We start from the raw sequence: 15,799 nt of genomic DNA, 5'->3' as shown, positions 1-15,799 counted from the left end.
CTCCGAGGCTCCCTTCCTTTCCCACGGGGCTCCTCAGAGCGGAGGTTGCTGGCGCGAGGCCCCCGGCGAAGCGACGGGCGCAGGCCGGACCGCGTCTGCTCCCCGCGCCTCTCCCTGAGAGCGCGCCTGCGGAGCCGATGCGTCTTAGTTCTCGCCTGCTGCCGCTCTCCCCGGTAACAACGCGAGCCCGGCGAGGCGTGACTAGCCAGCTGCTGGCTTTGAGGAGGACGCCCTCCGCCTCGGCCTGCCCCTGGCCTCCCGTCGGGACAAAGGAGCAATTTGCCACACGTTTACTCTTTCTTTTTTTAGTTTTTTACTCTTTCTTAGCCTGAAGGCCAGCGCTGAGGAGACTGTGCCTGAGGAAACTGCGCTCCAGTCAGACGCTGAGGAGCCAGGGTGGGCCGGCCTCCCCGGGACCCCCCACCAGGGGAGCTGGGAAACCCAACCAAGACCTCCCAACACTCGCTGACGCTGAGTGGCCGGGGGTGAGTCCCTGTCCTGGCAGATACGCCCTCTCCGCGCCCCAGCTTCTCGGCGTTCTCTCAGGAGGAGACGATGGACAGTGTGCAGGTGCTGGCAGAGCACAGAGTCGTGCTGCCAACATGGCGCAAGGCAAGATTCTGAGGGGCGAACATTGGATGGCGCATACTCGCTGAGAAACGGCTGCCCGCTTGATGGGGCCCTCGCCTTCCTCTGGCTCTAGACTTTGAGGGCAGGGGCTACTTGGATGTATGGACCACACACAGCAACCACTGCAAGGCTCACAGAAGAAACCTCACATTTAATGCTCATCAAGCTTAACATTGTCTGGACATAAATGACCACGCTTCTGAGTGACAGTATAGCAGCTGGGGTACCCGATGTTGCTCTTAAGCGATAAACTACATTTTTGTTATCATTCCTAAATAATGTCATGACCATGTGCCCACATCTTGAATGTATGTACGGCTATAGTCAACATACGTAACACGTACAGTATGTCGGTGTGAACCCACACATATCTCTTTGCTGTTTGACAAAAGCATGTGCCTCTGTCAGAAAATATTAGGTTTTACATCTTTAACTTGTAGTAGCCTTGAGTGGATGGGAAGCTTCAGATTTCTGACCCCCATCTCCCATTCCCAGGCAAGAGGGTAAATACTGGGAACTGCCCATAGACCTCTCCAGTCCTGGGTCAGCTGGAATGTGTGTGGAGGGGAATGGGGAGAAGACTCAACAGCCCTGGTCTGCAAAGAAAACTTCAAGCAAGGCTGAGGAGTCTGGGGCTCAGTTGTGAAGCAGCAGGCATGGATTCCAGCCTGGGATGAGCACAGAAGCAGCAGGAGAATGCTTTGCCAGGGCTGGACCTCTTCAGCCCCTCCCCCAAATCTGGTTCTCAAAACTAGTGGCTCTAAACTGCTACAGGTTCCAAAGAAATAAGGGTTGCCTTCTCTACCAGGAGTTACGCAATGCCCTGATAAAGGGAATTCAGTTCCGAAATCAAATGCCCTGATCCTCCTCTCCCCCAGACCCTACGTTACATTCCAACGCACTTTCACATTCCTGAGGACAGAGGCCAAGAGTGGGGATATTCTGAAATGTAAGAAGTGTGCATTGTGGAGGACACAGGTGGAAAGCAGGACTGGGCCACTAAACATGCCTTAATCCCACAAATTGAGCATTGAGGGGAAATCTTTCTTGTGGCTCTTGAAATTGTCATTGATCAAACAACGAGGTAAACCATTTTCTTCCCATTAATGTTTCTGGTCTTCAGCCCCAGATATCGGCAGTTGTTCTTCTCTGGCTGTCCATAGAGCATATCGATGACGAACTCGGGTTCATCTTTGGCCCTGGATCGGAAGGTCAGAAAGCTGAACACCATTCTTAGCTGCCGACACAAATACGTCATTGCTTCTGCTTCATCTGATGGCTCCTCGTACACAGGCTGCTTCATCTCCTCATAGGCAGAAAGAATCACTGCCTGAAACAAGTTGATCAAGATGCAGATCATGATCAGCATAAAAGACGAGAGGAATAGGACCCCAAGAACCCTGTTACTGGAAAATTCAGTATTCTGAAAAGCTGAGACACAATAAGAGAATACTGTCTGCGTAGCGTGAATCAAGTTACTGTAGTTCCATTCATGCTGGCCGAATACCAGGTAGCCAAAAGCCATGTATACAAAGAAATAAATGGACACCACAAAGGCCATGTGGCAGATGCCAGGAAGAGCGATTTGGATGGCCCTCTGAGCCAGTCGCACATCATAGAAGACTCTGGAATACCTAAGGGTTTTCAGAATTGTCAAAAATAACAGAAAAGCTAAAATTATCTTCATGAGGTGATCCACTCGAGAAACCGCATGAAATGGAATGAAATCCATAGAGTTCGACAAGTAAAACTGAATGATGTCAGTGGTCAAGAGGTGTTTCCTGAAAAAGAGCACAATCAGAACAGTAAATATGCATTTTAGAGCAAAGTTGAGTAAATTATACACACTTCTCAAGTAGGATGCTCTTTCTTGCATAATGATATAGCCTTCATCAACAATATAGGCTAAAAAAAAAATCAAAATGGCCAGGTACAAGTAGATTTCTGCTGATGTGTTCCTGTTGAAGTCAGAAACTGAAAAAGAGTGCACAGATACAGTCGAGTTTACAACTCCTAATTGAGAAACCTCAAATATGACAGAAATGCTACAGAACAGGTTCACATCTGGGTTAAAAGTTGTAAGTTCCAAAATCACAGCCCACGTCTTCTCATCAAGCCAATTATTTCCTTTGAGTTCCCTGAGCCTCAGTGTGGAATTAAACTGCTGCTGTTCTGGAAAAAAATAGAATACGTAGCCTCCTGATCCATAAGTATGTAACAGCCCGTAGGAATAATATGCCCATTTCTTTTCTGGTGGCTTATAAGTAAACCCATTGGGATTCTTGCTGATAGCCTGCTCATCAACATCATTCCAAAAGCTGGAATAGTTTTTTGTGTCTTCTGGGTGGATGCCATACTTGGGATGACAATGAATTTCCCTCTTAATGATATTTAGGACAAGGGTTTTGTCAGGCAGACACTTTTTTTCACTGGGTTTTGCTCGTACTTGCCGCATCAGTGGAAGGCCAAGGATTTTAGATGAGCTATCGAAAAGAAATGTTGGATTCAGGTCATTGTGGAACAAAGGCAACAACACCTTGTTTATCCACCTGTAGATGTGTTCCAGTTTAGTGACCGTGGCAAGGTCCATGGAGAAATAATCCCTAATAAACTGGTTATAGTAAAAGCTATCGGTGTGGTGCAGGAGTGCAATGAGGACGAGCAGAAGGGCTAGAAAGATAAAGTGCGTTAGAATGTAGCTGAGGAAGAGAAGTGCTCTTTTCTTGATCCTCTTCTTCCTTTGGAATATTCTAATTTCATCCTCCGTGAGGGGCTGGTACATTCTGGTGCCCCGGATGTGGTTGATGTGGAGATGCTGCTTGTGCTTTTCAGCTGGATTCTTCCTCAGCCCGTGAATCTTGATCTCTGTGTAACGATATTTGATTGTCCACGGAAGGTTTTTACAGTACTTGGGCTTACTTGTTCTAAAACCTGACAAGAGTATAATTTTAGATGTCTGCACCAGAAAAATTGACTGAAAGAATGAACAAAAAGATGTGAAGAGCCATTGTATTGACAGGTCATAGCCATAAGTCAGTCCATAAAATACAATAAAGAATGATGATATGCTACAAATGGCAAAAACCAAGAACCATGCTACATAAACACACCACCAAGGCAGAAGGATCCTGGCCTTAGGTTTTTGTTGGGAAGGGGGCTCTTTAGAAAGAAAATCTTGACTGTCTTTTTTGTTGTCCTTGTTGTTATTGTTGGAATTTGTACTTCTGTGCATCTGTGGGGCCTCAGCCTCTGCCTTCTCAAGCTGGCTCTGGGTTTTGATGGTACCCTGTCTAGAAGCCTTAGAAAGTTCAGGATTGCCCCTAGATGTAAGCTTTTCAGCCTCCCTGGTCTGTAGCTTAGTGGTTTCATAAGCATACCACTTTGCCAAACGGTTGTCCCAGAATCCACTTTCTTCTGACATCACAGGATGATGCTTTCGAGGCAATACCTCATCTAGGTTCACGTGAGTAGGTTTCTTCTGGGAATACGTGAACAAAAAAATTAGCAATAATTGCACGGGCACTGTAATTAAGGCACTTTCAATTCCTATCATCATTAATCTTAGGTAGTATAACCTTTTTGACACAGTTTCTTGTCTATTGGCATTAAAGAACATAATATTACAAAGAAGAGAGCTCAACAACACAGCTAAACAACAAGACAATTTTTGTAGCCTGTTAACTGGTTTAGCAATGACGCCAGCAAAAACAGAGAACCACATGTGACTTCTCCCTAGCTCATAAGTCGTATTTATAAAGAAAAAGTCCATCCTGTTTAGAGGCTCATCTGAGTGGGTGACCCGGAATTTCCTGTCCAAAGAGGTGTCAACAGAAAGCCATTTCCGGCACATGAACAGCCAAATGGATCTGGTGAACAGATTTTCCACTTTGATTCGACTCAAATACCAACTGGGCTTTTTTCCCTCATTGTTGTGCCACACCCGAATGGAGTGGATGTCCCCCAAGTCACTTTTTGTCGTTAGGAGGAAAGTATTGATGCTTCCTCGGTAGAGAGTTGTATAATATGGATGGCTTAAACAATGCACATCACTGTTACCCTCTGTTCCCATAAGCTGGACAAAGACATCGGCCCTGGTTCCAGACCCCCAACGGCTTCCTGTAAAAATAGTGACCAGGTAGCATATGTTATCATAAGGGTCATTATCAGGTAGAACTATCACACGATGCCTAAGAAACTGCTCTGTTTCATCCCTGTGCAAGGCCCAGAAAGCCAGGACTGTGTACATGACCATAATGAAAAGCACAGTGAAGAGGGTCACTGGGTTTTGGTAGATGTTCCTGATGCCCGCTAGCTGTAGATCTACAGGGTTAGGGACCACGATCACCTTGGCCATCACATAGCGGGTATGCAACTGAACGCTGGTCAGGTTTAAAATGGAGCTCAGCTGCCGCCTGGCCCTCACTTTGTTCCTGCACATACAGTGCACTTTGTGCCAGCTAGTCTTCTCACCTAGAATGCAATTATCTTCTCTCCAATCACTCTGGATCCCGTACATGTCCAAGCAGTGAACGCTGAAAAGAGAAATTCTCACTAGCTTGTCATTTGGCGTCAAAACAAAACGAGGGGCCTGCAGAACCACGGATATGGCATACTTGGACGAGCGTCTGCGCCGAGCTATCACCTGCAGCAGGGACTGGGGAAGGCAAACCACACGGGCCTCCTTCACTGAACAGGCCGGGTCAAAGAGGCCACTCTGGCTGGCAGTAGGAGGCGTGTCATGGGGCACAAGGAAGGTGGCCACCAGAGCAGTGGGGGTGATCTGACTGCCCGCATACACCAACAGCTTGAACAGCACAGTCACATTGGTCACAATGTGGACCAACAGCTCCTTGACTACTCTGCTGTCCACTTCAAAGCGAAATCCCCCTGTTGTCTTTTTCAAGGACTCGTCAACCTCATCATGCTCACCATTGGGCCCTACTGTGAGACTAAAAGCAGTAGAGGTCAAGTTTTTTCTGATGAGGTACACTTCCACTACATCAGGTATGACCTCAAGCACATCACCATTAGCTTTGGCTCCTGTCATTCTAAACCCAACCACCTCTGTTGAAATGTTCCCCCCATAATTTAACCAAGGAAAGGGGTCATCTGCAAACTCACAAAACATCGTAGAAATTGGAGCATTTGGAGGCAAATCAGGACCACTGCTCTCATTTAGGATTGGATAAAAACAATTTCGGCAATGTTGCTCTTGGGCGAAGACCTTGGTAACATCCCACTTCTCAATTTTCTTTACATACATGTTCAAGTTGGAAGTCCTCAGTACAGTGGTTTCACCCCCCGGCACTTTACTAGCCAATATTGTGTCTGCTAGAGATTCTACTACATAGAAAGGATCTTGAACGATTTGGTGAGAAGCAATCTGCTTAAGGATATTAGACAAAATAGTAAATATTCCAGTACTCACAGTTTCTATTTGTTCAGAACGGAAGTGTGTCTCTTTTTGTCGATAAGCTTGTAGTGCTTGATTTGCTTGCCATATCCTCACGGTGGCAAGTTTTTGATCAACTTGGGTGAATTCAGACTCTTTCTGGGCTAATTCAGTTATAATCGTGACTACCTGGCTAATCTCCACCAAAGTGGTCATAGGAAGAAGGAAGGACTGATTGACAAGGTGTTTTCGGATATTAGTTTTGACATTGAGGAGGGTTAAGTCAGTTTTCATGCTATTCAAAACGGAAGCTACTATATATAGTAAGTAACCTGCAGATAAAAAATCCTGCTTCTGAAGCAAAGTAGATAGTGATGAACTTGGTCCCATGGTGGCATTGACTAACTGATGCAGCACAGTCCTCGGTGAGTTCTCATCAGTAGGAGCCCGCACAGTGGCGTACAAAGTCACCTGCGAAAAAGCTCCCTGAGAGTCATAAACCTGAACATAGAGCTTCACGGCATAATGATTAGCCAACACACCAACTGGGAGAAAGAAAGGGGGTGCTCTAGACTGGGTCCCCAAGTATGGGATGGCCCCCAAGGTGTTCTCTTTTAAAGAACTTATTTCACAAATACTGTGCAAATTGGAAACTATTATTTTATATGTAAGAGGGATATCCTTATCCTTAAAATTACTGCACCCAAGGTCAAATTTAGTAACAAATGCAATCCCTGTCACGGGGTTAAGTTTGCATTCTCCGATTTGAGGGGCATGGTTAATAACAAAGCCATGCCTAAAGACCAAGATCACGCCACCCCAAGTTGCTATGTATAGAGAAATCCAGTATCTCGCTTCCAAAAACTGCTGAAAGGCAAAAGCCTTCATAGACAAATAAGCACCATTTCTCCCTGTTGCAGTTTGCCCTGTCCAATCAAATGGCATCTCACGAGCTATAGGTGACAAAACCGACCACTTATAGAAGATGCGGCTTATGGCGCAATTTGTGCAATTTAAAAACAAAGAAAATCGATCTGATATGATTAAAATTCTACCACAATTTTCAATACATGAAATGCTTGCTTTAGGCGTTAGTCCTTGGAGCACATGCACCCTTTTATCAGAAAATGCTGTTCTGTCACTTTTCTGTATCACCATTCTGAAAAAATACACACGGTTACCTTTAAGTGTTTCTGGTACAAGTGTTAGTACAGGGCCAGAGGCCCATGTCCAGCGCAGGTCCGTCTGCCCTGGGTGACAAATTTGGCTACTTGACACTGTGATTTCATCTCCCTGGTAGTTTCCTGGATTTGTGGTACAGTACCAAAAAAATTTGAGTCCCTCTGATGGGTTGTCTGCATCTGGATCGGAAGACATTGTACCATTCAGAACCAGCCCATCTGTGAAATTCATTGTTATTCTGTAATCCCCAGGAATAATGGCCTTCAGGTGACTTCTAACAACCTCGACATAGATGTAATCTGAGTCTTTCACCAAAGGCATTGCTGGGTCCGATGTGGTGATGCTCACGATGAAATTAACCACATACACCCCCCAAGTTAAAGAAGACTTCGGAATGTGGAGAAATGATGAATTCACCCTTGTCTGGAGTTGTGGTACTTCCAAAGGCTTAGTCCAGTCGGGCACATGCAACGCAGAAGGCACTGAAAAGATCTCCCAATACTGAGTAATGGACCGGGCGTACGGGCAGTCGACCTCCACGGTGGCGTTAATGGTAGCTTCAGTCTTCAAGGTCAGCCGCACCGGGGAAGGAGTTTCGTTCCTGTTGACCTTTACCTGGTTGATAAGACAAGGTTTCATCTGACAGGACACCGAGGACTCGATGGCATTGGGAGTGAACGAGTTGACAGCCTCTAGAGCCACGGGCTTGGGGCCGTCCGTGGGACACCTGGTTTCGGCCACGAAGCCCGCGTGGGGCTGGGGGTCGGCGGGCCGGACCGAGCGGGAGGAGACGCGGGGTCCCGCCCAGGCGTTGCGGGGGCGCCGCGCCTCCCCGGGCCCGAGCAGCCGCAGGCGGAAGGTCCACCGCAGATGGCGCAGCGGGCGCGGCAGCGGCGCCGACCACAGCAGGGAGAGCCGGCCGCCGGGCGCCGCCAGGCGCAGGTCCAGGTCGGTGGGCGCCGCGGGGCCGCCGCGGGCGCTGAGGAGGACCCGGACGCCGAGGCAGTACCAGCGCGGCGCCACCCCCGCGCCCCGGGCCCGGGCCAAGTAGAGGCTGCGGCTGCCGCTGAGGAAGACGCCGCCTGCCGGAGCCGCGCGGGGCCACAGGCGGAGACGGGCCCGGCCGCCGCGCACCCCGAGGCCCGGGACGGCCCGGAGGAAGCGCGGCTCGGCGGCCTCGGCCCGCGCGGGGACGCCGGGAGGGACCCCCGACGGTGGGACGGGGGCCTGGGCCCCGCGAGGAGCCGAGGGCGGCGGGAGGCGGCCCAGGCCCAGGCCCAGGCCCAGGCCCAGGAGGAGGAGCGCGGGCCCCGGCCGCATGGCGCCGCCCGCCGGGAGCCTGGAGGGCGCCGAGGAGGCCGCGGGCCCAGCTCAACGGCCGCGGGGGTCGCGAGGGCCTCTAGAACGACCGCGACAGCGTTGTCCGGGGACCTAGCGGGAGTCGCGGGGACAGGGAGGCCACTGGGACGGCAGGGTGGTGGGGCCCGCAGGGCTCGGGAGAGCAGCCAGGACGGTGGAGATGGGGTGGCAGGGGCAGCAGGTGGCGCCGAGGCTGCTCTTCCCCTCCCCGTCCCACGAGTGTAGGCCCCGAGCAGGGGGTGCTAAGTGGGAAGACTGTGGCTCAGCTTTCTGACCCCCGACAGGGCTCGGTAGCGGGATCCCACTCCCTCAGGAAAGCCTATGAACAAAGTAGGGGGACACAGAAGACACTGTGAGCTCACCCTGCACCCAGAGAGGCCTGCCTTTGGGCTTTTTACGCGCGTTTACTTTGCTCTTCTTTTTCTAGTTTCTTAAGGTGAAACCTTAGGTTTTGATTTTAGATATTTATTCTTTTCTAATGTAATCATTTAAAACGGTTTAAGTTTCCCACTGAGCACTTTTTAACTGCATCCTGCATAAAATCGGTCATTATTCACTGATTCCTTTCTTGTGAATTAGCCTGCTTACTAGATTGTGACTCTGGAGAGCTTTTCTAATCATTCCTCAGTACATGCAGGGCAGGGAAAATTCGAGTCACGCTAGGCACGTGTTCCCAGCTGAGGTTAAACAAGGTGACGCTCTGCCTCCTTGTTTCAGCTCTCACACTGCAATCAAGCGTCCTTTTCACAGTCTATTGGGTGCCACATTTCCCCCCATCTTTGTGCTTTTTGTTAATGATTTCTCTGTTTAAAATGGCAACTAAACATAGTACTGAAATGCTGTCTAATGTTCCTAAGTGCAAAAAGTGATAAATATGTTAGATAAGCCTCCGTCAGGCATGAGTTAACAGTACTGTTGGCTGTGAGTTTGATGTTAATGGATCAACAATATATATTAAATGCACGCAAGACAAGATTATGTATTTCCCCTAGAAGCAACTGCTCAGTATTCCCTAATTCAGTGTTTGTGGTGACTTTGTAAAATATAACTATCTGGGCACAAACATGGATACTTATTAAACACCTCACAGAATTGGTTTACAGAGCCTGAGGGCTTAGGACCATAGTTGCGTGGGATAACTCAGTCAGTTGGCTTTAATAGAGTATGTAAAGGTTATGTTCTACATCCTAGGTTGGTGAGTCTCATCTGAGGTCTTAAAAGCTTGTGAGGGCCATCTAAGATATAACTATCGGTCTCTACACATCCGGAGTAAAAGAGAATGAAGGAAACCAAAGGCTCAGGGAGGACAATAGTCCACAGGACTAATAGTCTACACGAACTACTACCTCATCTACCCTGAGACCAGACGAACTGAAGAGTGCCCAGCTACCACTACTGACTGTTCTGATCTGCAACACAGGAGATGGATCCTGACAGAATGGGAGCAAAATGTGGAACAGAACTCAAATTCTTAAGAAGTCCACACTTACTGGACCAGTTGACGCTGGAGGACTCCCCGAGACTATCACCCTGAGATACTCTTTACACCTTAAGCCAAAACTATTCCATGAGGTAATCATTTAGCTAAATAACAGATTGGCTCATAAAATAAACTGTATCACTCATGAGTACTCTGGTCCTTTAAAAAATCATCTATATGAAGCCAGTGGTCAACAGTTACTCTAAAGCAAAGATGAGAAGGCAAGGGAGCAGGGAAACTAGATTACTGGAAACAGAACAACCAGAAGGGAAATAATGAGAAAGTTGACACACTGTATAAAATGTAGCCAGTGACACTGAACAAACTGTAGAAATTGTTAAATGGTGTCTTAGGCTGGGTTCTCTAGAGAAGCAAAACTAGTGAAACATCTAGAGAGAGAGAGATTTATATCAAGGAAATGGCTCACACAGTTGTAGAAGCTGGAAAGTTCCAAGTCCATGGGTCAGGCTGGAGGATTCTCCTGACTCACGTATTTTCAAGGGCTGGTGAGCCCAGGATTGGCAGGTCACACAACAGGGCCCTGGCTCACAGGCTGCAGAGTCTGACAAATCCCAAGATCGGAGGTAAGCTGCTACCTCAAGTCCCAAGACTGGAGGTCAAATAACAGGAGCCAGCTTCAGGATCCAGAGCAAGTGAAAGCCCAAAGAGCCTTGCCAGAAAGGCCACCTATATTGTATGCAGGATAAAGTGCCAAGAAAAGTCTCTTTCAACTGATTTGCTATGCACAGCAGATCCCATCATGGAGGTGATCATATTATATCAGATCTCATCATGGAAGTGATTACATCATCATGCCACTGCCAAACTACACCAAAGCTGCCAAACCACTGAGAGTCATAGCCCAGCCAAGTTAACACACAGCTGTAACCATCACAGTCCACCCCTTGTCAACCTGACACCTGTACACATCTCTTAAACCATACATAATCCCTGACTAAAGTCATATACTTGCACCTAACAGGATACAACTAATGCGCATACAACCAAGGAAGCACTAACTCTGTTTACTTCTTATATTTTATAAGAGAACAAAAATATTTGATGCACACATACAAGGAAGAACTACCCATAACAGTTACAGTCCTCCTTACTGCAACCGGTCTTTACTGGTATTAAGAACTACCTTCTTCCACCACCCATTCCATATTCCTTTGCCCTCAGCAAGCACCTCAGCTGCTCATGGTTCTTTGCTAATGGGGTGACGCCAAACCTTCATTCCTGAAGAATCTGGGCCACTAATAGTCATGTCGGAATTGGGTTGCAGTAGTTTTCCATTAACTTTAGTCACACGGCATGGGTGATTATAGTGCTGCTGTAACAGAAATACCACAAGTGGATGGCTTTAAGAAAGAGAAATTTATTCTCAGTCTAGAAGGCTAGAAGTCTGAATTCAGGGTACCAGCTCCAGCGGAAGGCTTTCTCTCTGTGTCGGTTCTGGGGGAAAGTCCTTTTCATCAATCTTCTCCTGATTTAGGAGCTTCTCCCAGGGTCCAGAGGATGTGCTCCCCTCCTGGTTCTTCATTCTAGGTGGCATGAGGTCCACTTGTCTCTTTGCTCACTTCTCTCTTTTATATCTCAAAAAAGATTGACTCAAGACACAACCTAATCATGTAGATTGAGTCCTGCCTCATTAACATAATTGCCTCAAATCCTACCTTATTAACATCATGTGCCATTGTTAGGTGCCATCGAGTTGGTTCCAATTCACAGGAACCCTGTGTACAACAGAACAAAGCACTGCCCAGTCCTGGCCATCCTCCTGATCATTGTTATGCTTGAGCCCATTATTGCAGCCACTGAGTCAATCCCTCTGGTTGAGAGCCTTCCTCTTTTCTGTTGAACCTCTACTTTATCAAGCATGATGTCCTCCTCCAGGGACTGGTCCCTCCTGATAACATATCCAAAGTATGTGAGACGAAGTCTCGCCATCTTCGCTTCTAAGGAGCATTCTGGCTAAACTTCTTCCAAGACAGATTTGTTCATTCTTCCGGCAGTCCATGGTATATTCGACATTCTTCGTCAACACCATAACTCACACGCATCAATTCTTCTTCCATCTTTGTTATTCATTGTCCAGCTTTTTCATGCATATGAGGCGACTGAAAACCCCATGGCTTGGGTCAGGTGCAGCTTAGACCTTAAAGTGACGTCTTTGCATTTAATACCTTAAAGAGGTCTTTTGCAGCAGATCTGCCCAATGCAGTGCATCTTTCGATTTCTTGAATTCTGCTTCCATGGGTCTTGATTGTGGATCCAAGTAAAATGAAATCTTTGACAACTTCAATCTTTTCTACGTTGAACATGATGTTGCTTATTAGACTGGTTATGAATATTTTGCTTTTCTTTACCTTGAAGTGTAATCCGTACTGAAAGCTGTAGTCTTTGATCTTCATCAGTAAGTACTTCAAGTCTTTTTCACTTTCAGCAAGGAAGGTCATGTTGTCTATGTAACACAGGGTGTTAATGAGTCTCCCTCAAATCTTGACGCCCTGTTCATCTTCATATAGTCCAGCTTCTTAGATTATTTGCTCAGCATACAGATTGAATACATATGGTGAAAGAATACAACTCTGACACTCACCTTTCTTTATTTTAAACCACGCAGTATCCCCTTGTTCTGTTCCCACGAATGTCTGTTGGTCTATGTACAGGTTCCTCATGAGCACATTTAAGTGCCCTGGAATTCCCATTCTTCGCAATGTTATCCATAATTTGTTATGGTCCGCAGAGCTGAATGCCTTTGCATAGTCAATAAAACACAGGTAAATATCTTTCTGGTATCCTCTGCTTTCAGCCAGGATCCATCTGACATCAACAATGATATCCCGCATTCCATGTCCCCTGCTGAATTTACCTTGAATTTCTTGCAAGTCCCTGTTGATGTACTGTTGCATCTGCTTTTGAATGATCTTCAGCAAAATTTTACTTGTGTGTAATATTAGAGATATTGTTCAATAATTTCTGCATTTGGTTGTGTCTTAGTCATCTAGTGCTGCCATAAAAGAAATACCACCAGGGGATGGCTTTAACAAAGAGAAATTTATTTTCTCACAGTCTAGTAGGTTACAAGTCCAAATTCAGAGCATTGGCTCCAGGGGAATGCTTTCTCTCTCTTTCTGCTCTGGAGGAAGGTCCTTGTCCTCAATCTTCCCCTAGTCGAGGAGCTTCTCATGCGCTGAGACCCCACATCCAAAGGACGCGCTCTGCTCCTGGTGCTGCTTTCTTGGTGGTATGAGGTCCCCAACTCTCTGCTTACTTCCCTTTCCTTTTAGTTCTTGAGAGATAAAAGGTGGTGCATGCCACACCCCAGGGAAACTCCCTTTACGCTGGATCAGGGAGGTGACCTGAGTAAGGGTGGTGTTACAATCCCACCCTAATCCTCTTAACATAAAATTACAATCACAAAATGGAGGACAACCACACAATACTTGGAACCATGGCCTAACCAAGTAGTCATGTTGGAACTGGGTTGCAGTAGTTTTCGGTTACCTTTAATCACACGTCATGTGTCTTAGTTGTGTAGTGCTGCTATGACAGAAATACCACTAGTGGACACAATTCAGTCCATGACAGGTTGGATCACCTTTCTTGGGAATCGGCATAAATATGTATCTCTCTTCCAACAGGTTGGCCAGGTAGCTGTCCTCCAAATTTCTTGGCATAGACAAGCTAGCACTTCCAGCTCTGCATTCGTTTGTTGAAACATCTTAATTGGTATTCCACCAATTCTTGGAGCCTTGTTTTTCCCCAATGTCTTCAGTGCAGTTTGGACTTCTTCCTTCAGTACCATCGGTTCTTGGTCATACGTTACCTCCTGAAATGACTGAATGTTGACCAGTTCTTTTTGGTACAGTGCCTGTATAGTCCTTACATTTTTTTTTTTTTTTTTATGCTTCCTGTGTCATTCAGTATTTTCCCCCATGTTGTTGTTGTTGTTAGGTGCCATCAAGTCGGCTCCGACTCATAGCGACCCTATGCACAACAGAGCGAAACACTGCCCCCACGTGTCTGTCAGTTTGTCGTACTGTGGGGGCTTGCGTGTTGCTGTGATGCTGGAAGCTATGCCACCAGTATTTAGATAGGGTCACCCATGGAGGACAGGTTTCAGCTGAGCTTCCAGACTAAGGCAGCCTAGGAAGAAGGACCCAGCAGTCTACTTCTGAAAAGCATATAGCCGGTGAAAATTTCCCCCATAGAATCCTTCAGTATTGCACCTTGAGGCTTGAATTTTTTTCTTCAGCTCTTTTAGCTTGAGAAATGCTGAGCGTGTTCTTTCGTTTTGGTTTTCTAACTTCAGGTCTTTGCGCGTGTCATTTCAAAGGGTGGCTCGAGAAGATGAAGTAAAGTATTAACTCCAGCTGCCCTTTGAAATTTTGCATTCACTTCTTTTACTTCGTCATTCTGTTCGCTTTAGCTCCTGAATGTTCAAGAGGAAGTTTCAGAGTCTCTTCTGACATCCATTTTGGTCTTTCCTTCCTGTCTTTTTAATGACCTCTTGCTTCCTTCATGTGTGATGTCTATTGCAAGGGAAAAACATAGCAAAGTTTTGTAAAGAAAAAGAAAGCTTTATTTGGCATATATTCAAAAAGACAAAAGTGGGAAGCGGACAAGCACGCTGCTAGAGCCATGTATGTCTGAGTACAAAGAACGTCACAGAATAAACAAGAATGGGAAAATGGACAAGCGTGCTGTCACAGCCACATCTGCCCAAGTCCAGAGAATATTACAGAGTCATCAATATATATTAACACTACAAAATGGGCAAAACCATTGAAAGCTTCAGCTTTTCACAGGTTGGCTAGAAACTGTGATCTTACATTTTGAATTCTCTTTCTTAACAATCATTGGTATAGGTTTCGGTAACAGACAGTCAGAAGGGTCTTCATTGGCCCAAAAAATTTCTATCCACTAAATGCTAATAGAAAATGATAAGAGTAGAAAGTCTTTTGTGTCCTGGCTTATGTAAAAGTTTCTCTGAAAGAGATTTTCCAAGATTATTCTACCTATTGTCTTTATCTCAAGGCCCAGTTGATGTGTCCTTGTGAGCCCAGCTACAGCTGGGTCACATTCTCTATGCTCAAGGACAGGGAATAATGACTCCATTGAGCTGGAAGTTAAGAATTCTACCTGGGCACGTTGGGCTCCTTATGCCTCTGGATCAACAGGCAAAGAAGGGAGTTACCATATTGACTGGTGTGATTGATCCTGATTACCAAGAGGAAATCGGATTGATATTTCATAATGGAGGTAAAGAAGAGTATGTCTGGAATGCAGGAGATCCCTTAGGTCATCTCTTCATACTACCATGCTGTTATAGATTGAATCGTGTCCCCCAGAAATGTGTATCAACTTGGCTAGGCCATGATTCCCATTCTTAACTTCCAGCTCAATCAGTCTAATATTATTTCCTAAATCATGTCCTCGATGTCATTCCACAACTCATCTGGTCTTTGATCATTAATGTTCGATGCATCAAATCTATTCTGGAGAGGGTCTCTGAATTCAGGTGGAATATACTCAAGGTCATACTTTGGCTCTTGTGGACTTGTTATAATTTTCTTCAACTTCAACTTGATCTTGCATATAAGCAATTGATGGCCTGTTCCATTGTCAGCTCCTGGCCTTGTCCTGATGGATGATACTGAGCTTTTCCATCATCTCTTTCCACAGATGTAGTCCCTTTCATTCCTGTGTATTCCATCCAGTTAGGTCCACGTGTATAGTCACTGTTTATG

At 46.4% G+C, this 15,799-nt stretch overlaps 1 protein-coding gene across 1 annotated transcript; it reads right to left on the bottom strand.

The window, feature by feature from the left end:
• Positions 1-646: 646 nt before the first annotated feature.
• On the bottom strand, positions 647-8,524 carry PKDREJ (polycystin family receptor for egg jelly). The gene has a single exon (XM_023540007.2). The coding sequence runs from the start codon at positions 8,522-8,524 to the stop codon at positions 1,703-1,705; it is 6,822 nt and encodes a 2,273-aa protein (XP_023395775.2). The 3' UTR covers positions 647-1,702.
• Positions 8,525-15,799: the final 7,275 nt, after the last annotated feature.

Source organism: Loxodonta africana, chromosome 4 (genome assembly GCF_030014295.1).
Source record: "Loxodonta africana isolate mLoxAfr1 chromosome 4, mLoxAfr1.hap2, whole genome shotgun sequence".
NCBI classification, from domain to species: Eukaryota; Metazoa; Chordata; class Mammalia; order Proboscidea; family Elephantidae; genus Loxodonta; species Loxodonta africana.
This window is presented reverse-complemented; position numbering and strand designations above follow the sequence as displayed.

Coding starts and splice junctions, on each gene's coding strand:
- PKDREJ (XM_023540007.2), bottom strand. CDS start 8,524: ATGCGGCCGGGGCCCGCGCTCCTCCTCCTGGGCCTGGGCCTGGGCCTG.